The 21586-nt window shown below is 42.8% G+C and overlaps 1 protein-coding gene across 7 annotated transcripts in view; it reads left to right on the top strand.

Annotated features, from left to right (window-relative positions):
• Positions 1-21586, top strand: part of OSBPL3 (oxysterol binding protein like 3) — a 183546-nt gene that overhangs the window by 143046 nt on the left and 18914 nt on the right. For all 7 annotated transcript variants that reach the window (XM_033194114.1, XM_033194111.1, XM_033194113.1 and 4 more), the window contains 4 exons: positions 1169-1419; positions 5344-5481; positions 16286-16349; positions 20147-20225. In XM_033194114.1, coding sequence (XP_033050005.1) covers positions 1169-1419; positions 5344-5481; positions 16286-16349; positions 20147-20225 — 532 coding nt within the window. The remainder of the gene's footprint in view (positions 1-1168; positions 1420-5343; positions 5482-16285; positions 16350-20146; positions 20226-21586) is intronic.

The raw sequence follows: 21586 nt of genomic DNA, 5'->3' as shown, positions 1-21586 counted from the left end.
AGGCCCTGGTGTCTATGGTTTCCTTCTTTATTCATGTGAACCAACGTTTAACACCCCTTAACAAGTGAGAACATGCATTTGGTTTTCTCTTCCTGTGTTGGTTTGCTTAGGATAACGGCCTCCAGGTCCATCTATGTTGCTGCAAAGAATATGATCCCATTCTTTTTTATGGCTGCACAGTATTCCATGGTGTATATGTACCACATTTTCTTTACCTAGTCTACTGTTGATGGACATTGAAACTGATTCCATGTCTTTGCTGTTGGGAATAGTGCTGTGATGAACATACACGTGCGTGTGTCTTTATGGTAGAACAATATATGTTCCTTTGGGTATATAGTCAGTAATGGGATTGCTGAGTTGAATGGCAGTTCTGTTTTAAGTTCTTTGAGAAATCGCCAAACTGCTTTCCACAATGACTGAGCTAACTTACATTCCCACCAGTAGCGTATAAGTGTTCCCTTTTCTCTGCAACCTCACCAGCATGTTATTTTTTGACTTTTTAATAATTGCCATTCTGACTGATATGAGATGATATCTCATTGTAGTTTTGATTTGCATTTCCCTAATGATTAGTGATATTGAGCAAAAACTGATGTTTTCAAAAAATTTTAAATAATATGGAAAAATACTCTGTTAGCTGAACAAGCAGAATATAAAATATGCTTACAGTATGAACAACACAGATGGAGAAAACATGAAATGAAGATACTCCAATATATAAATGGCTGCTATTTTGGGATGGTGGAGCAATGAAATGACCATTATTTCCTGTATTATTTTCCTGTAATAAACACAATTGTTTTACCAGAATTTAAAGTGATTTTTTAAAAACTTTACAAGTTTTTATAAACAGTAAGCAGCTATAGGCATAGAAATCCAATTTCCAGTTTTATTCTAAGTGTGTGTGAGCTACGAGGAACTGGATTTTGAGGAGCGATTCAAGGTCTTCCCTGTGAATAAAGTCGATGGGTTTTAGTGTGTGTCAGTTTGGGTATTTAATTGCTCAGAATTCTTTTGCCGATTTTCTGACTTCCAGTCATACTCTGGACAACTGAGTTTAATAGTAACATTGAGTACTTGCTAGCTAAGGTTTTATTCGTGGATTAAAAATAATAGAATAAAATGAAAAGCTTTATAGAGACAACCAGGCCTCTTTCCCTTTCAGGGCCTGTCCTTGAAAGCGGTGGGGAAGCGAAGTCCCGGAGAAGAACGTGCCTGCCGGCACCCTGCCCGAGCAGCAGTAACATCAGCCTGTGGAACATCCTGAGGAACAACATCGGGAAGGACCTGTCCAAGGTGGCCATGCCGGTGGAACTGAACGAGCCCCTGAACACACTGCAGAGGCTCTGCGAGGAGCTGGAGTACAGCGAGCTCCTGGACAAGGCGGCGCAGATTCCCAGCCCCCTGGAAAGAATGGTGAGGAATCAGCCTTCCCTTGTCACTGTCCAGCCTCAATCCCCGAGCCACGAGGCCATTCACGGGGCCCATCAGAGACAGCCCCTGTTCCCTCTGGTTTCATTTTGATTGTTCTGTAGACAGGTTCATTACTCAGAGCTGTCTGGCTTCCTCCGCCTGGCTGTTTCCAGTCACCTTGTCAGGATTTGGAGGCAGGGTTGGGGTGCTTCTCTGTGGCACTCGGTGCCTGGGGTAGTTCTGTTCTGTGGGTTTATGCTTCCTCTTCCTCCAGAAGCCTTCTAGCTGATTGTTCCAATGTGCCCGGCTGGAAAACATGTCTTTAGGGCTGTCTGCATGTTTATTTTTACTTCCCTGGGTGGACAGAATTTAATTTCTCGAGCTGTTTTTCTCATCCAGGGTAAGTTTCCTCTGAGAAGGTTTGTGTTTATTTCTGGAATTGTCCCATCGGCTCCTAGGTTTTTGGAAAATAAGGTTCACTAGAGGAGGTTTTCACATCAGAAATACTCTTTTTTTCTCTCTCCCTCTTATTTTATAGAGTACTTAAAAAAAAACTCTTAGAAAAGCCCACCTTCTCTTCTCTACCTGGCATCAGCTCCAGTCACAGCATGCTGGCTTTTAAAAGGGCTTCCAAGTATTTCTCATCTTTCCCCCGTCTCATGGGTAGGGAGACTGGGAATGGAGTACTCAAAGGGCAAGACTTGGGCAGATCAGCCCTCTATGACTGTGACTGACTTTGTTCTTTTTTTTTTTTTTTTTTTTTTTGAGACGGAGTCTCGCTCTGTCACCCAGGCTGGAGTGCAGTGGCGCGATCTCGGCTCACTGCAAGCTCCGCCTCCCGGGTTTACGCCATTCTCCTGCCTCAGCCTCCCGAGTAGCTGGGACTACAGGCGCCCGCCATCTCGCCCGGCTAATTTTTTGTATTTTTTTAGTAGAGACGGGGTTTCACCGTGTTCGCCAGGATGGTCTCGATCTCCTGACCTCGTGATCCGCCCGTCTCGGCCTCCCAAAGTGCTGGGATTACAGGCTTGAGCCACCGCGCCCGGCCCCTGACTTTGTTCTTGAACGTGGGCGTCTATACCTCTTTTTGCTTCTTCATATTTAGTGCCCTTAGAGCGGTAAGGTCATTGTCTCTATGGGATGCTGGGACATCAGTGTCCCCCAAATGCAGAGTCTCTCTCCTGGGCGTTTGCCAGTTGGCTACATTGGAATTGGAGTGGCCCCTCGTCTTCACAGACCTAGCCCTGCCGACACCCCCCATTGATAGAGGATGCTATTCTTTTCTACATTTTAAGCATTCTGTAGTTTTAGCGCTTAGTAAAACATGATTACTTCTATGATTTGAAGATTGAGGGGAAATCTTACCTGCTGTCTGAGAGGGATATCCCATCGTCATTCTGCCCAGTCTCCAGGACCTCCCCTATCAAAGAGACTTTCTTTTTTGGAGTCAGGGTGTTTGTCGCCCAGGCTGGATTACAGTGGTGCAGTCCTACCTCATTGCAACCTCGAACTCCTAGGCCCAAGCAACCCTCCTGCCCTGGGGCCCAAAGCGTGGGGATTACAGGCATGAGTCACTGTACCTGGCCCAAAAGACTTTCTTTCTTGTTACTGATAATCAGGGTGGGAGACAAAAACAAGCTGTCTTTTTTAAACTCTTCTTGGTTACTTGTCCCCAGATCATTTTTGCTGAATAAAAGGAAGGCAAAACTTCTAGAAATAGCTTCTAAGGCAAGTGTTAAAAGTCAGCATTTATGGACAGCTCTTTTCTTTAAAGGAAATGATTGGCTTTGAGGGCGAAAGTTTCTTAAAGATGTTTCATCCTGTGGCAATTTAGAGACCCTTAGGATATTCAGATGATTGATTGGTGTAATTGCCCTTGAGCAGAGGTTTGAGGAGAGGCTTCTCATCCCCAGCATAACCAGTAAGCAGGAGTCTTATCGCATGGGTTTTGTTTACTAACCTGCAGGTCTGCTTATGCCCCTGCCTGGACTCTCCCTCATGCTGCCAACCCGTAGGGAGACTGCTTCCTTCCGCCTCCCCTTCGGTCTCTCTTCCCCACAGCATCATGCATGGCACTAGGTTCTTTCATCGGTTGTGTTCTATTTTACATGGTGAAGGTGACTAAGGGTTGATTCAGCATTCCATACACGGTATGGCTGTACTGTTTCACAGGTTACCAATGTGGAGAAGCAGGGAGAGGAACACACACCCAGGTTTCAAGAACACAGGCAGTCACAAGTAGGACTGACTTGAGTGTAGTTGATTTTTTCTTCTTTTTTTTTTTTTTGAGACAGAGTCTCTCTCTGTCACCAGGCTGGAGTGCAGTGGCACAGTCTCGGCTCACTGCAGCCTCTACCTCCCAGATTCAAGTAATTCTCCTACCTAAGCCTCCTGAGTAGCTGGGATTACAGGTGCGTGCCACCACATTCAGCTTATTTTTGTATCTTTAGTAGTGATGGGTTTCACCGTATTGGTTAGGCTGATCTCGAACTCCTGACCTCGTGATCCACCCACCTTGGCCTCCCAAAGTGCTGGGATTATAGATGTGAGCGACCGTTCCTGGCCTTATTTTTTTTATTTTTATTTTTTTTGAGACAGGGTCTTGCTCTGTCACCCAGGCTGGAGTGAGTGCAGTGGTGCAATCACGGCTCACTGTAGCCTCGACCTCCTGGGCTCAATCAATCCTCCCACTTCTGCCTCCCAAGTAGCTGGGACCACAAGCATGTGCCACCACACCCAGCTGCGTCTGTTGTATTTTTTCTGTAGAGAAGAGGTTTCGCCATGTTGTGCAGGCTGGTCTTGAGCTCCTGGACTCAAGTGGATCTGCCTGCCTTGGTCTCCCAAAGTGCTGGGATTACAGGCATGAGCCACTGCACCCAGCCAAATATAGCTGATTTTTATAAGCCATCCAGCTGCTCTAGAGAATTCTATAGCATGTGGTGGTGAGGTGGCCCCTATTATAGGCAACACCAAAAATTTAGCAGAAGGTTATAAAGGAAGGTTATGTGACTAGTGAGCATTTATGAAAGGCCCTCAGCTCTTCTTCAGTATAAGAAACTGCATGAATGGTGCTGGGAAGAAGAAATCTTGAGATTGTTACTACCCGACATTAGAAAGGAAAATTTGCCATCACTGCTTAGGTTTAACTGTTTTCACACACATGGAAAAAAAGACAAAGAAGGTAATGTGCCTCCCTGGTGCCCTGACGGGGAGCCGCTGAAGATGCCAAGACCTCACAGTGAGGGCCGCCCAGAGAGTTTGTTCACTTTGTGTTCACGTAAAGTTTTTCTTCCTTCCTCTCTTTATTTTAATTTTTTTTTTTTTTTTTTTTTTTATGTTTCACTTTTCCTCCCAAAAAAGCAGAACTTTAAAGTCACTATATCCTGTGGCTTGTTTCCCAGGCTTAGGAAATGACTCAGATTTTCTTTGGTCAAAATGAATGTTTTGGTTTCTATGATATCACATTTTGAATGGTTAAATTTATGATGCTGATTCCTGAGTTTTGGAGGGATGTTTTAACACTCCTTTTTTAATACTCTTTCCCCACTCCACCCCTAAAGCCTTAGCACCTTATCAAGATCCTCAGATACTGTCAGGCTTAAAAGTACTGGCCTCAGCTTAACAGTTTCCAGAAACAGTGTAGTCCAGTTTAGAAATGTCATCGTCTTGATAGCATCTCCCAACTTTTCGGCATCAAGATAAACGGACAGCTTGAAAACGTTGGATTAATTCGTTTGGGGGCCCAAATAAACATTATTTAAACCTACAATTTTAAACCTGTGTTGGTTTGGTTGTTTTTAAACAACCAAAGACAAATCTTTGGCTTTCTGAAAGAAAATCCTGGAGGTTTTATTTTGTTAAGTTCTTTGTGAACAATAAAGCTCTTGGTGACTCAGAAGTGACAACGTTCTTTTCTCTTGTCCTTAGGTGTATGTGGCAGCCTTTGCCATATCAGCGTATGCATCTAGCTACTACCGAGCTGGGAGCAAGCCATTTAATCCGGTTCTTGGAGAAACATATGAATGTATTCGGGAGGACAAGGGCTTCCAGTTTTTTTCAGAACAGGTATATACACCCTTTTTTGCTTGTTGGGAGGGGTTGCTTATGTCTCCCATTCAATGTGCTTCTGAAATATTTATTTCCTACCTTTCACTGGCTTCAAAGCAGCCGAGATAATTACAGTACTTTTCAACCTAAAGGGAGGGATCGATTTCTCTTCCACTGAAGCCAAGCCACCACCCAGTGGCATAAAGGTACCACCAGTAATTCTGCACACTTGCTTGGCTACATGCATTGCCGGTGTCCTTTCTCTTTAAAATCGTTAGCACAAGGAATTCTGAAAGGGTGAACGTTGGCCCAACCTTCAATGTAGAGGTTTAACATTGCTCCCTAACACACTGACATCGTTATTCCAGAGCATGAATGCCCCCAGCAGAATGGGTAGCACCAGATAAATGTGTTATTCTCAATTTTGATTTGAGAGGAATCATTCATTGATGTATTTATTCATTCTAGTCAATAAATTATTTCTAGAACATATACCATGTGCCTGCCACTGTTCCAGGTGCTAGGATATCACAGTGGGGTGGGGCTGAGGGATCTGGACAGGAGTCCCTGCCCTCATCTGATGGATGCACAACCTTGTACTCATGCAGCCTAAGGTTCCGTCACACTCTTGCCATAGAAGTAGCATAGAGTAATACTCAGACATCAGACAGCCTAGGATCCATCCTATCTCATTTCTACCTCTTACTAGCATTATAACCCAGGGCAAGTTACATAGCTTCTCTGTGCTTTAGTTTGTTCTTGAGAGTGGAGATGATGACAGTTGTATGTACCTCACATGGTTTTGTGATGATTCAGCGAGACACTGTCTGCAAAGCGCTTGGAGCAGTGTCTGGGACATGAAGATACATGTTATATGAGTGTTTGCTGTCATTATTGATGCATGCCAGCATGCATCAATAATTTGGGGTGGGAACATCTAAAATACTTGTCAATAGGGAATTATTTACCTAAAATAGAGTGTGTACATATTGAAAAATTTTTAAAACCTTCTCTTACTAAGATGCGCAGGAAGAAATTTTTTAAAAATTATAACAAATTAAAAAAATAAAATATACCCTCTCCCACCTTGTTAAGGTAGCAATCAAACATGTTCACTCTCTGTATATCCCTAAATCCCTAGGAACGTTAAACATCATTGTTTCTATACATTTCTCACCCCCCAGTTCTTAGAGAACTGAGGAGAAGTGGGGGGTGGATTGCTAAAATATTCTTTTATCTTGCTGCTCTCTTTATCAATGGATTTGCACTACAGGGAGAGGAAGGGAAGCGTGGGTTGGCTGAGAGACTTATGATGATAGTGCTTATCTTAACTGTAAATGATAAGGAGTGTTCTCTGGAACTTGAAGGAAAATGAATATACAGTAACCCAAAGCACACTGTCAGTAGCTTGCCAGTTAGAAGCTAAAACAAGAAATTAAACATGGACTGATACTGGGGAAGTAGGGAGCTAAATCAGTAGTTAAAGGGGATAAGATAATCTGTGTGATTCAAAATTCATCTGGGTTATTTAAATACTGAACCTGAAATAGAATGAGAATAAATGAAAATATAATTTGGTTTCCATGGTATCATATGCACTCTTGTGAAAAAATAAAGGCCAAAAATAGCCTCAAACTACAGCAGACAATCAGGACAGGATGAATAGCTATAAGAAAAGAATAGTAACATGAGCTGTGTAAAGTTGAGCTTCAGTCCTCTGAGCCCTGGTGGGACAGGGCCCAAAACAAGATCTGTTTGTGTGTTTCCCATGGTGGCACAGTGGGGAGAAATCAGAGCTCCTGGGCACCTGTGCACAAAGACAGAAAGAGGGTTACATAACAGCATTTAGTTCCATGAAATAAGCAAGAAAGAGAAGTGGTTATTGTTAGTAGTTTAGGATGTGCTGGGTGTAGGATGTGCAGACCTGCCTGCTTCCAATCTTAACTCCACAGTTTGCTCCATGCGTGACCTTATGTAAGTTCCTTCAACTTTCTAAGCCTCCCTTTTTTTTTTTTAATCTATAAATTAGGAATGATAATGTTTGACTAATAGGTTGTAGTAAGGCTTAAATAAAATAATACACTGATGGAAATACTCAGTAAATGGCTACTGCTCTTACATTTACTGGGAACTTCTACGATGCTTTTTTTTTTTTTGAGACAGAGTCTCACTTTGTCACCCAGGCGGGAGTACAATGGCACGATCTCAGCTTATTGCAACCTCTGCCTCCCAGTTCAAGTGATCCTCGCACCTATGCCTCCCAAGTAGCTGGGACTACAGGCTTGTGCCACCATGCCCAGCTAAGTTTCGTATTTTTAATAGAGATGGTGTTTCACCATATTGGCCAGGCTGGTCGTAAACTGACTTCATGGGATCCGCCCACCTTGGCCTACCAAAGTGCTGGGATTACAGTCTTGAGCCACCATACCTGGCCTACAATGCCTTTTATTATAAAGTATTAAGAATAGTAAGAGTGGCCGGCCGCAGTGGCTCACCCCTGTAATCCCAGCACTTTGGGAGGCCTAGGTGGGTGGATCACGAGGTCAGGAGATCAAGGTCCATACTGGCTAACACGGTGAAACCCCGTCTCTACTAAAAATACAAAAATTTAGCTGGGCGTGGTGGCAGGCGCCTGTAGTCCCAGCTACTCAGGAGTCTGAGGCAGGAGAATAGTGCGAACCTGGGAGGCGGAGCTTGCAGTGAGCTGAGATCACGCCACTGCACTCCAGCCTGGGCGACAGAGCAAGACCCCATCTCAAAAACAAAAACCAAACAAATAATAGTAAGAGTTTGGAAGGCTGAGGTAGGTGAATCACTTGAGGTCAGGAGTTCCAGACAAGCCTGGCTAACATGGTGAAACCCCATCTCTACTAAGAATCCAAAAAATTAGCCAGGTGTGGTGTCACATGCCTATAATCCTACTTACTCAGGAGGCTGAGGCAGGAGAATCACTTGAACCTGGGAGGCAGAGGATTCAGTGAGCTAAGATCGTACCACTGCACTCCAGCCTGGGCAACAGAGCAAGACTCCGTTTCAAAAAAAAGGGAAAAGAATAGTAAGAGGAGTGTTGACAAGGCAGAGAGGAGCCTGAGGAATGACTTGATGAAAGAAAACTAGAAGGGCATGTATCTGTAATATATACTTTCTTATGTTCAAATAAGGTATGCTATATCTCCACTTCTAGTACAAGTGGCTCGAAGGGGCCTTAATGTTGCTGGTGAGTCTCTGACAGAAGATGGCTATCAGGCAGCCAGGAGTTCTCACAGCTGGCTTCACCATGGTCATACCACCAGTCCTGATCATCATGGAGCTGCTTCATCTGTCTGGAATTTAGCCTGATGGCCACAGATAGTTGGTTATTTTAATATACCTAAGAATGGATGAGTATCTCAGGGATAAATTCACACTAAGCTTACAAGAGACTGATATATAAACTAGAATGCTACTATATGCATTTATTGTGAAAAATAGACCTGCTCTGGGGATCAGAAAGCATTGTCCAGTGTGACTAGGTATGATTTTCCCATAGGCAGATTACTGGGAAGCCACTGAGAATCCTAAGTGAGTCTACAGTGTGAAGATGCACCTATGTGATTCAATACACCAGGCAGCCCTCTGCCTTAGGAGTGGGAAGGGCGTAGGGTCGGAGCCTCCCTTTTCCTGGCCCGCAGGAGCCTATCAACTCAGTGCCCCTCTTTCCCTCTCCTGACCTTGTCTATTCTAATTTAACACGTCTGAAGAGTGTGCCAGAGCATTTATTCTGTTTCCTACTGGTACCTGGTATGGCTCTTTCTGCCTCCAGCCCAGGAGACAGTCTACCTTGATGGAGGCAGCATGACTCTGCCCTTGTCCATTATGTGTCATTGATATACTTAAGCTCTCATGGCTTAGAGGTTTGTTTTCTTGCGCCTCTCTACAGTGAGTACAGGTTTCTGGATGACTAATATAATAAACTGGGCAAGCCCCCTGAATTAATATAGGGTGGAATTTTTTTCTAAGGAGGATGTTGATGGAAATTATATCTCCAAGCTTAAGGACCTGGCAAGAAACAACTTGGCCTTTCTTCTGAGTTTCCTAGACAACAGTCTGATTTGGAAAGCGATGGCTGTCTCTCCCTCAAAGCCCCTCGATTTTGTTATCCTGTGGATTTGCTGGATATGTGGATGTTCCAGGTGGTGAGCAGCCAGGCAAGTGGAAGTCATTGCTGCTTGAGAGTTCGACTCCGTTGAAACTTGCCTCTCTATTGTTTCTCATCTAAAAGACCCAAAACCACAATATCAAAATGACTCATGTGGTCAGAAACCAGAGAAAGCATTTCTTGTTAAAAATTTTTCTTATAACAAGTATTAGATGTGTAGAGTGTTCTGTGCATTCATGATCTTACTTGATCTCCAAAATAGCGCTCTGTGGAAGGTGAGGCAGGGATCAGTTACAGGCGAGGAAACCAAGGCTTAGAGGATTTGAGCTTCCCAGTGGCCCTCAGCAAATGCTAGATCTAACCCAGCCCCTCTGTTTCCATCCCTGCGTCCTTTTCCCCTCACCTTTTGTGGGGTCTCTTGTGTGGACTCAGTGACTGTGCTCAGAGCTAGTGGAGTCTGCGGTGGATGTGAAAGCAGCCCTTTGTGTATGCTGTTCTTTCTTGCCATGAAGAGTCTCTCCAGACTCACATAGGACTTTGTTTTCAGCTCCCGTGGTAGACTGGGGTGTGGCCTTTGTGAAAGAGGAACGATCAGGAGTGAGTCATACACATTCCTGTCCTGGGTTCTGACCCTCTGGCTCGTCCACCTTCTCAGAGGTTTCCTCTGTGCCAAAAAATCCAATTCAACCTTGGCTTTCTACACAAACCCACAAAAGGAGGAATTCAGAGAGGAGGGACTTCCCTTCTTTCCTTATTGGTCAGGGACTGAGCATCCTCTGGCAGGTGATTCCCTGCTTGCTGAGTCCTCCTGCTGCCTGGCAGAGCTAACACACTGTTTTTGAGCTGCATCAAGGGAATAGATGGGTCAGAAAACTTATTTCAGTTGGCTGCGTTCCTTTTTTCAGACCTTTGGGAAAGGTTTGGTGTTGAAAGGATATGCAATTAAGCTATAGTCTAAAAAGTAGCTTTTCCTAATTACATGAAACTTTAGTTGTCCAGATCATTGTTCATTTTAACCATTTACCCACCCACCTGCATACCCTTGAGAGTGTCAGAAAAGCTGAGTGCAGTTATTAAAAGTTACTAAAATATAAGAGATTGAAATGAAGATATTTTCCTTTGCTCTACAGGCTCAGCTTTTCTTCCTTTTCTGTTATTTATTGGAAGACTCTGAGTCCATACATTCTTGGACAGACTTATACTTGCCACACCCATCACTTCCTCCTTGCACACTCATGTAACCTCTCTGAATAGTCCTTGTATCTACTAGTAAGCAGTTATTTATTACCTATTAAATAAGTAAATACCATCTTAGAGACACTGTCAAAGGGTAAATTCAAACCATTCAAATAAAACCAGCAGTAAATCAAAGATGAGACAACAAAACCATTGCTTTGTGGTTTTCTACATTTCTAGGGCAAGTCAGCACTTAATGTGTTTTTGTTTTTTAATTTTTTGCTAGAAGCCATGTGTTTATGAGATAAGTGATTCACTCTGAACATGGGAGAAGGGAAAATAATTGACATCTGCATTCTCCCCAGAATCAGGTCAGAATTCTTGGCATCATCCTTAATAGCTCTTTCTCTAATAACTCACATCCTCTCATCAGCAAATCCTGGGGTCTTCCTTCAGAAACCTGCCTTCTACAGCCAGCCATTTTCACTCTGTCTCCCATTTGGTGCTGGTCACCTAGCTCAGGCCACTAAAATCAGTGACTGGTATTATTGCAGTTGGACTCACTACTGATCTCCTGTTTCCAGAGCCAGTTAATTCCTTATCCAGCAGCCAGAGTGACTGCTTAAAACAGAAGCAGCAGCTGCTCTAAACCCTCCACCAACTTCCCAAGTCACTTGGAATAAAATCCAAAGTCCTGGCCATGATCCACAATGCCCTCAAAAATCTCACCCTCAGACACTTCTCCTACTTTCCCCGCCTGGTCATTTAGCTCTGCCACACTGACTTTGCTGCTTCTGCTTCGTACCAAGCATTTTCCAGCCATTGGCCTTGGCTGTGTCCTCTACCTGGGACGTGCTTCTCTCAGATATCTGTGTGGTTAACTTCCGAACTTCTCTCAGCCCCACAGGTTTCCATTATTAGAGTCCTGCCCCACCACCCTGTCTAACCAGCCCTCCTACTCACTGTCCCCACATCCCCATGCCCTGCTTTATTTTCCTCAACACACATTACTACTGACAAATTATGTGCTTCTTATGTGTTGTTTGTCTTACCCACTTCCATACTAAAATACAACTTCCATCAGGGTAAGAATTTTTGTTTCTTTAGCTTATCATTGTACCCTTGGTGACTAGGACAGTGCCTGACACATCGGAGGCAATCAGTAAGTGCTTGATGAGTGACCTGGAAAGAATGGCCACTTGGTCCCCCTCTCTGGATGACCTCTTCACCTGGCACTTGCCCTCTTTTTCATTATTGCCCTGTATTGCTGCAGGGAAGTCAGGACCTGGGAGTACTGGATAGTTATGCCTTGGAGCAGTTGCAGGGGAGAACTGATGGTATTGAAGGGCTACTTTTCTAAATCTGAAAAAGAAAAGCTTACAAAGTACAAAAATACTGAAAATACATCCTTTCCCTATCTGCTTCTCCCTTGACCTCTTCTATAAAGTGCATTCAAAGCATAAATTAAAAATGATTAGGTCAAGGTAAAGAAAGGCCTCAGATATATAAATAAATTATAAATTACCAGAATTCTTAACTGCCAGGGGAACTATATTGGGGCTTGTAGAAAGAAAGATAGATACATGTGTTATCATATGAATACTTGCATAATAAAAACCGTGTGTAGTAATTCCTTGAATGCTTGGACATCCTTACCAATCAAGAATTGCTCTTCTTTGATTGGAGAGGAAGTGATAGGGAAGAATGCTTAAAAAAAAAATGTCTAAATTGGGTTTATTCAATAGGCTAACAGACAGCTTCTCTTCCAGGGCTGGGTCAATTCAGACAAATGCATCTACTGCCTTTTTTTGCCTGAGTTAAAATGTAAGGAGAATACAGACTCAACCAAAATCCTACAATAACAAAGACAGGTTAGATTCTGCTCATTATTCTCTACTCTAATAGATTTTAGAAGGATTGCCATCAACAAAGATTAGTGATTAAGTGTGAATTACATTTTTCCATGGGCATTGAAGTTAATCAAAGCCTTTGTATAATATTTTCAAGTTGGCCAGCATCCGCTGCCACCTTTGATACTAAGATTCGAAGAAGATATTAACATCAGATGTTAGAATCAGAGCATTTTGAAGCCAAGAGGGATCCTCACACCTCATTTTACAAAGAAATATGCGAGACTCAGGTTGGAAAGGTCAAATTCAAAAGGTTTTTTCTCTAAATGTCCATGAGAAGGAACCTTAATGATGTGTCCTGGCTTTGGGGAGGGACAACGAGCCCTGGATCTGGAAGAGGATGACGTAGGTTTGGAGTGCTACCTTTATCACTCATTAATGGTGTGGCATTGGGGAAGCTCTTTGCTGGACAGAACCCCTATTTCCTAATTTATAAAATCAGGCTAATGAAGATAGTAAGAACCAAGTGAAAATACACTCATTAAAAAGAAAGCAAAACATAGTCTCTGCCTCATCCACATCAGCATACGATCCTGGACAGTTTGTATGTGTTCTCTTTTAGTTGGCCAAGTCAGTGGAATCAGCCTTATTTCACAGATGAGGTGACAGAGGCTGAGGGGATTGGAAAGCTGTGAAGGTCAAACAGCCAGCAGATGATGTTGCAGTCAGGGCTCAGGTTCGTGGAACGACAAAAACCTTTCCCTCATTCCCGGACACTAGTGTAGCACATGGCAGATGCTCCACAAATAGGAGGAAATATACAAAATAATAATAATAATAATAAGCTATCAATGTAAATCTCCCCAGAAAGCTTTGTAAAACTCTTAAAAGCAATGTGGGCCAAATAAACCATTCCCAAAGGCCTGTGTAAGCCATAAAGAAATAAGCAAAGTTACTGATATTTGAAGGTTGAGACTTAATTCAGAAAATGTGTTGAATCCATCTAAACTTAATCTGCTAAACATTCATTCATTAACACAATAGTTTAAAAAAATCAAGCTTGTGTTGTTATGAGATGTGTGTATACAGTAGGGGTTCTTTTATAGTTCATATGGATAGTGTATCCCTATTTTATGGTGTTTAAAATTATTACAAAAGAGGTGTATGGTTTTTCTATACTGTGTTTGGCTTTGATGTTTACATTCGGCCATACCTGTAAAGATGCCAAATTCTTCATCAAAGCTATAGTACTCTTCTCCCACATTGCTACATTGTTTTTGTGGGATGAATATAATCTACTTCATAATAATCCACTTTAAAATATGTCTCCCTTATGGGGGAGAGGAACATTTCATAGCTGTCCTTCCACTCTGTAGTGGGTCATGCCAGGTTCGGTGGAGAAGTGGGGAGTGGGGATTGTCTTGAGCTGATTTATGGTTGTTTTTAATTATTATTATTATTATTATAGATAGGGTCTCACTGTATTGCCCAGGCTGGTCTTGAATTCCTGGACCCTGGGCTCAAGGGATCCTTCTGCCTCAGCCTCCCAAGTAGCTTACAGGGCTGTGCCACTGCACCCTGATTTTGTTTTATATGGCCCCATGGTTTCAAAGCTAACTCCACTGTTTTCATTGAGAGACAGCTAGTGAAGAAAAGGAGAAGAATGTAGCATTTTTTGATATAAAGTATCTCCAAGTGGTAGGACTTTTTTAAAAAAGACAACTGGATATGGTGGCTCACACCTGTAATCCCAGCACTTTGGGAGGCTGAGGTGGGAAGATCACTTGAAGCCAGGAGTTCCAGACCTATCTGGGCAACATAGCATGACCCCATCCCTACAAAAAGTGAAAAAATTAGCCAGGCATGGTGGCACACACCTTTAGTGCCAGCAACTTGAGAGGCTGAGACAGGAGGATCACTTGAGCCCTGGAGGGCTAGGCTGTAGTGGGCTGATTGTGGCACTGCACTCCAGCCTGGGTGGCAGAGTGAGACCCTGTCTCAAGAAAAAAGACAACATCAAAGGAAATATCAGAGAGTTACATTATGGGATTAGGTTTCTAAGTCAGTGCTTGAAGTGAAAATTGCCCTTGAAAATCCCACAGGCACAGAAGGGCTCACGTTCTTAGGAGGCACATGGGAACTAAGACAAACCAAAGAGCAGCAAATTTGAGTCTCCTGCTTTGTATTGCAACTGGTGTTTATGTTCATTGAGGAATCTGAAAGATACCTACATGATTTACATCTTTGTCTCTACCTTTCTTTGGCCCACACAGCTGTAATCCCATGAGTCACATGTGGGTATGGTGTGTGTGACTGCATCCTCCCAGCCCTGCAGTCCTCCAGCTGGAGGCCTGGCACACAGTAGTAGTTTTCAAACCATGTTCCTCAGCCGAGGGTCCCAGGAAGGTGAACAGCTGTGGATTTGTTACCCACTGTCCTCCCTTCCTCCCCACCTGTTTTCTCAAGCAGGGGCTCAGTATTCTGGGTTCTTGATAAGATGGGTTTGAAAACCGTGCAGCTGCTCAAAACATTTTTTTTTTCCTTTTTTTGCAAAGTTTGAAAACCAGTGAGGTAAACCAAAACCGCTTGGTCTTTCCTTTATCTCTTCCCTGACTATCAGTGTGGCTTGGGAAATGTTACTTAATCTTTCTGGTTTCAGTCTCTTTGTTTATAAAATGCAGGCTTTGAGCTAGATACTCTCAATGTAAGACACCTCTGCTAGGAATCAACTACACCAGAGAACTTTCTGGAAACAACCCTGGCAGCATTACTGTGGTTTCACCAGTACTGAATTAGAATAACAGCATGTACATCTCTCAACGTTCCCTGAGTGCAACTGAGATAATGAGGAAATAGAGGGAGGAGCCATTTTCTCTTCAGCCTCTTCATTACTGAATAAAATGAGTAATGACTCCTTGCCAAAAAGCAGTCTCTGCTCCAGGGAGTTCTCTTTTCTGGAATGAGATTACTTACTTGCTCAAGATAGTTTTTATCTTGACAAAAAAATAAATAAAATGTTCTTAACAGTTGACTAACATTTCCTCAACAATTGTGTGTTTCCCCCCTCTCCTTTTTTTTTTTTAATAGAAACATTCTTTTTAAAAAAAATTACCTTGCATTGGTCTTCTTGTAGGTGATTTGAAAAGAGGCTGGCCTTTATTATGCAGAGTTTTCAAGAGTTAAATTGGCTGAGCCTGAGGAAGAGCATTTAGGTTGCTTGTTAGAATACTTGTTACTTGATATCTTAATTAAAACATCTGCAGCTACTTTCAGAACAGCTGACAGAGATGTTGACACATTGGTAACCAATGTTAGATTATATGTTATGGATGAGCAATCCTCACATGTCCCTGTTTTTATTTTTATGTCTTTCAAAATGCACCTCTATCCTCATCACTCGCCACCTGGCCGCCCTCCCACGGAGGCTTCTGGAGGCTTCCATTCAAGGGCCTTGCCCTCACCCTTGACCAACCTGAGCAAGTGGGAGCTGACTGTATCAGGAGCGCCCTCTTGAGGACAGACTTGTTGAGGGAAACTAAAGAAGTTTTTCCTTCAGTTCAGCACTGCACAGTGTTACATCTCAGTGCAGTGGAGAAAGAATGGATTTCATGAGATGCAAAAGTTCATTTTTTGTTTTTCTGTCCTTTGTTTCCATCAGGTCAGCCACCATCCGCCTATCTCTGCATGTCATGCTGAGTCTAGAAATTTTGTTTTCTGGCAAGGTAATGTGCTAATACATTTTACTTCCATCATATTGTGTAATATGTATCTATTTACTTTATCCAAGAATTGCTATCAATTCTTACTGAGATCAAAAGTGGTCCCTGGATTTGGGCCTGGTTGGAAGGATCTACGTCACCTGTTCTTGCCGCTCATCTCTCACTTACTTTATCTGAGCCTCCTCCATTTATTTCTGTAACTTTATCTTATTTAAAAATCATTTGAAATGCTTCACATATTTCAAGAGACACTAAATATTTACAGTTGTTTATCAGAGTGTAGACAGCAGAGGAGTTTTCTGCTTTTGTCAGACTTAAATTTTATTTCTGAGGTCATGTTTTACATTGCTTATTACTTCTTTTCATTTTTGAGATGATTGTTCCTAAAATTTTGTTCAGTTTATATTTTGAGTTGGGGGTGGGTGGGTAAATCTTCTGAAGAATAAATAAGGCTATAGCTATTTCCTAGATGGATTAATTTTGTTAACCTCTCAATTTATTAAAAAAAAGTGTACTGTAGAAGGAAAATATAAGCATCCTAAGTTTTTAAGACAGTAAGCACATATACATTTTTAAAATATTTTTCTCTGCTACCACTGATATCACATGTTGCCTTTACACACACACACACACACATGCACACAGGCAGTCTATTAAACTTTAAAAGTACAAAACAGTATACTGTAACCCCCTTCCCCAGCCACTCAGTTTCTCTCTCTGGAGGCAATCAGTATTTCCAGCTTAAAGTGACAAGTACCATGGTTTTCTTTCTTCACCTTTGCTATTAAAGTTTAAGATTGAAACTGCTCTCTCACCAAAACCCTCTGGAAATATTCTCATAAGGTTCCTAGCCTCCTAACTGATAAATCTCACTCATGCTATAAGCACCTCTTCTTTGTTGTTTCAAAAGTTGGATTTTTTTTTTTTGTTTGAGATGGAATCTCAGTCTGTTGCCAGGCTGGAGTGCAGTGGCGTGATCTCGGCTCACTGCAACCTCTGTCTCCCACGTTCAATAATTCTCCTGCCTCAGCCTCCCAAGTAGCTGGGACTACAGGCATGAGCCACCATGCCCAGCTAATTTTTGTATTTTTAGTAGAGATGGGGTTTCACCATGCTGGCCAGGATGGTCTTGATGTCTTGACCTTGTGATATGTCTGCCTCGGCCTCCCAAAGTGCTGACATTATAGGCGTGAGCCACCTCGCCCAGCCAAAAGTTGGATTTTTTTTTTTTTTTTAATGAGAGGGGTCTTCTCCAAGTAGTTCTGTGTGCTTCCTACATTACATCCTTCCCTTTCCTGAGCATCCTTCTCCTAGGCCATCCTTCCCCATCAGCCTTTTCCTGAGCAATCCACCTATTTCCATGGGCCTAGGATTCCCAAATCTTGGTTTATAACCCAGCCTGACATTTCTCTGCCTTTTATGTAGGTTATGTAAACCATTTCCATTTGTTGTGATTGTAGATGTAGCTGGGCTTAAATCTGCCCTCATGATGTTTCTGTTCTGTTTGTCACATCTGTTCTTTGTTCTCCTTTTCCTCTTTCTCTGCCTTTTGGATTGAATAATTTCTTTTTTTTTTTTGTTGAGACGGAGTCTTGCTCTGCCACCCAGGCTGGAGTGCAGTGGCCGGATCTCAGCTCACTGCAAGCTCCGCCTCCCGGGTTTACGCCATTCTCCTGCCTCAGCCTCCCGAGTAGCTGGGACTACAGGCGCCCGCCTCATCGCCCGGCTAGTTTTTTGTATTTTTTAGTAGAGACGGGGTTTCACCGTATTAGCCAGGATGGTCTCGATCTCCCGACCTCGTGATCCGCCCATCTCGGCCTCCCAAAGTGCTGGGATTACAGGCTTGAGCCACCGCGCCCGGCTGGATTGAATAATTTCTATCATTCTCTTTCATCTCCCCTGTTAGCTTATTAGCTATACTTACCTGTTTTATTTCTTGTTAAAGTTGTTACTTTAGGATTTATGTTATATATTTTTAATATCATCAAATAATATTATGCCAGTTTCACCTATAGTGAGATTTACAGAAGTATACTTCCATTTTCCCCTCCCAACCTCTCTACCATTTTTGACGTACATCTTACTTCTGCATACCATAAATCATGTAGTACATTGTTACTACTTTTGCTTTAAACAGCCAGCTATCTTTTTTTTCTCTTAGTAACAATTTTATGAACATACAACTTATATACCATATCATTCACCCGTGTAAAGTGTACAGTTCAATGGTTTTTATTCACAGAATTGTGAATTTTATAAACTGTGCAGTTATCAGCACAGTTAATTTTAGAACATTCTCATCACTCCAGAAAGAATCCTCTTTAGCAAATATTACCCCGCCCCTTTTCTCTCAACATTCCCCAGCCTATAAATGTGCCTGTTTGGGGCATTTTATATAAATACGATTATACAATATGAGGCCCACTGTGCTCGCTGGTCCCAGCCCCACCTCCACCTCTCTCACCTGGACCCCAGCCAGGGCTCCCCACTGTCCCCTCTGCTCCCACCCTGTGGTCTGTCTATCCTCAGTGCAGCAGCCAGATGGGATCCTCTTGCTGTTCTTTTTCTATTGCCTGGCTTCTCTGTTGGTACCACCATTCACGCAAGTTAGAAAAACCTGACATTGTTCATAAATTCTTTTTCAGTCTGTATCTAATTTGTCACCTAATTGTGCCTGTTTCTTCTTCTTTAGTATTTCTGGGCTCACTCACTTCCCCATGTCTGTTGTCTTGGTTCCCTTCATCCCCATTTGTTATCCCCTGGGCAACTGCAGTAGCCTCTTAACTTGTTGCCTTGCTTCTCCTCTCTCCTACTCCTGTTCCATTCTCCGTATGGCTTCCAATTGCCTTTGCAAGGTCCATGTCTAATCACATCAGTGGCCTGATTGTTTCCACTCATTGCACACAAACCAGACTCTTAGCCAGGCTTGGAGAGCCCATTGTTCTTCGTTTTCAGTTTTGTTTGTTTGTTTTTTGAGACAGAATCTCACTCCATCACCCAGGCTGGAGTGCAATGGCACAGTCTTGGCTCACTGCAACCTCCACCCTGGGTTCTTGCCTCAGCCTCCTGAGCAGCTGGGACTATAGGCACCCACCACAATGCCCAACTAATTTTTGTATTTTTAGTAGAGAAGGGGTTTTACCATGTTGGCCATGCTGGTCTCGAACTCCTGACCTCAAGTGGTCCACCTGCCTCTGCCTCCCAAAGTGCTGGGATTACAGACATGAGCCACTGCACCTGGTTTTGTTCTCAACCTTTCTACTCTTCTCTAGATAAGACAGTCTGAGACCTGTAGGATAGAACCATACTATGTGACTATGTTTTCCTATACTTCTGTCCCCTTGGACAAGCTATTTAGCCTTAAATTGCTTTTTCTCTGCCCAGTGAACTCCTGCTTTTTCCTCAAAGCCCCATTTAGATGGCCCTTTCTGACAAGCCTCTTCTGATGCTTTCTCCAAACATGTTCATCACTCCTTCTTCTCAGGTTTCATTTTACCTTATAGCACACTTAGTTATAACCTGGGCCTCTCTGTGTGCTACTTGTTTTCACTTCTGTCTGCCTTTCGTGCTGTTAATGCATTCATGGAAAGGACTTTATCTTATCATTTCAGTTTCCCTGATTCTGCTCCAGGGGCCCAAAGGGTTGGTACTTATATTTTATGAAAAGTTATCCTATATAATAATTGACTTGATTGTGAAGAGGTTGTACTATATAGTGATTGATCATTTATCTAGCCTAGGAACTATTTAATCTACCTAACTCTCCTGCTAAAAATGTAATATTTGGTATTTCATTTCAGATGTGAGATGGAAAAACAAATTCTGGGGCAAATCCATGGAAATCGTTCCAATTGGCACAACCCATGTGACTCTGCCAGCGTAAGTTCTTCTTCTATGATTAAGGAGCTTTATGGAATTTAGGGCCAAGATTTTGCTTTGGGAGCCGGATGCCCACCCCCCCGCCCGTTGCATTGAGTGTGTGTTTTTTCTTGTAATCTGTCTGACAGTAGGTTTAAATGTTCCTCCTTTTGGCAAGCTCACTTTTAAAAAATGTTTCACCCTCAAATGGAAATGCCTCCTGGAGACCAGAGTTCCCCGAATAGATGCTTATTAAAAACTCATTTCCACTTCCTAGCAAGATTAAGAATGGTGGTTTTGGCTGGGCACCGTGGCTCACATCTGTAATCCCCGCACTTTGGGAGGCCAAGGTGGGCGGATTGCTTAAGTCCAGGAGTTTGAGACCAGTATGGGTAACATGACAAGACCCTGTCTCTAGAAAAAATACAAAAATTAGCCAGGCATAGTGGTGGCATGCACCTGTATTCCCATCTACTCAGGAGGCTGAGGTGGGAGGATCCCTTGAGCCTGGGGAGGTTGAGGCTACAGTGAGCTGTGATCATGCCACTACACTTCGGCCAGGGTGACACCCTATCTCAAATTAAAAAAAAAAAAAAAAGTGTTTTTCCTTTATTGTGCTGCTTTGCTGTCAAAATCCCTTTTAAGAAAGGTATGGCCTTGATCTGATAGGGGTGATTGATACTTATTTATTAAACAAGATGCTTCTGAGCAGGGACTCTGGAACTGGACTGCCGGGATTCACCTGCTCACTCTGGCACTTACTGACAGCGAATCGCTGGACAGTTCACTTCACCTTTCTCATCACCAGTTTCCCCGTCTAGAAAGAGAGAATAATAAATCACCTACTTCCTAGGGCTGTTGTGAAGATTAAACCAATAATATACATAAAACACCTAAAATAGTACTTAGCACACTGCATATGTTTTGTAAGTATCTGGTCATATTATTAATACCATTTTCCTCATAATTATTGAATTCCATAAGTAATATCTGAATACTTTCTCATCATAAAGGATGCAGGCAATATATGTTCAGCAAATTGTATAAAATCTTCATCCCTTCCTCAAGCTTTCCTTTCCTAGTTCAGCAACATTGGACAAGCCCCTCTGGCTCTGAACTGCCTCCTCTGTCAAAGGAGGGAGTGGGCTGTTCCAAGAGACCACCAGCTTCTAGTGAAGCCTCTGGTAGCTTCCAGAGTGCAGAGTCTGAATGCTGTCATTCTCTGTGGCATGCACGCCTCCTTGGAGAGTGGAGGCTCCTAGAACATCTAGCGTGGTGTGGACACTCAGCCAGTGTTGCTTCTGTGAATAAAGGGATGAGTAATGACTTATTTTATAAAAGAGCAGAGTTTGTTTGCATTTGCTGCTGGCTCTTCTGGAAAT

The sequence above is a fragment of the Trachypithecus francoisi genome, unplaced genomic scaffold (genome assembly GCF_009764315.1).
Source record: "Trachypithecus francoisi isolate TF-2019V2 unplaced genomic scaffold, Tfra_2.0 Lachesis_group4, whole genome shotgun sequence".
NCBI classification, from domain to species: Eukaryota; Metazoa; Chordata; class Mammalia; order Primates; family Cercopithecidae; genus Trachypithecus; species Trachypithecus francoisi.
The sequence above is the reverse complement of the archived record's forward strand: the minus strand, read 5'-3'. Positions and strand labels throughout refer to the sequence as shown.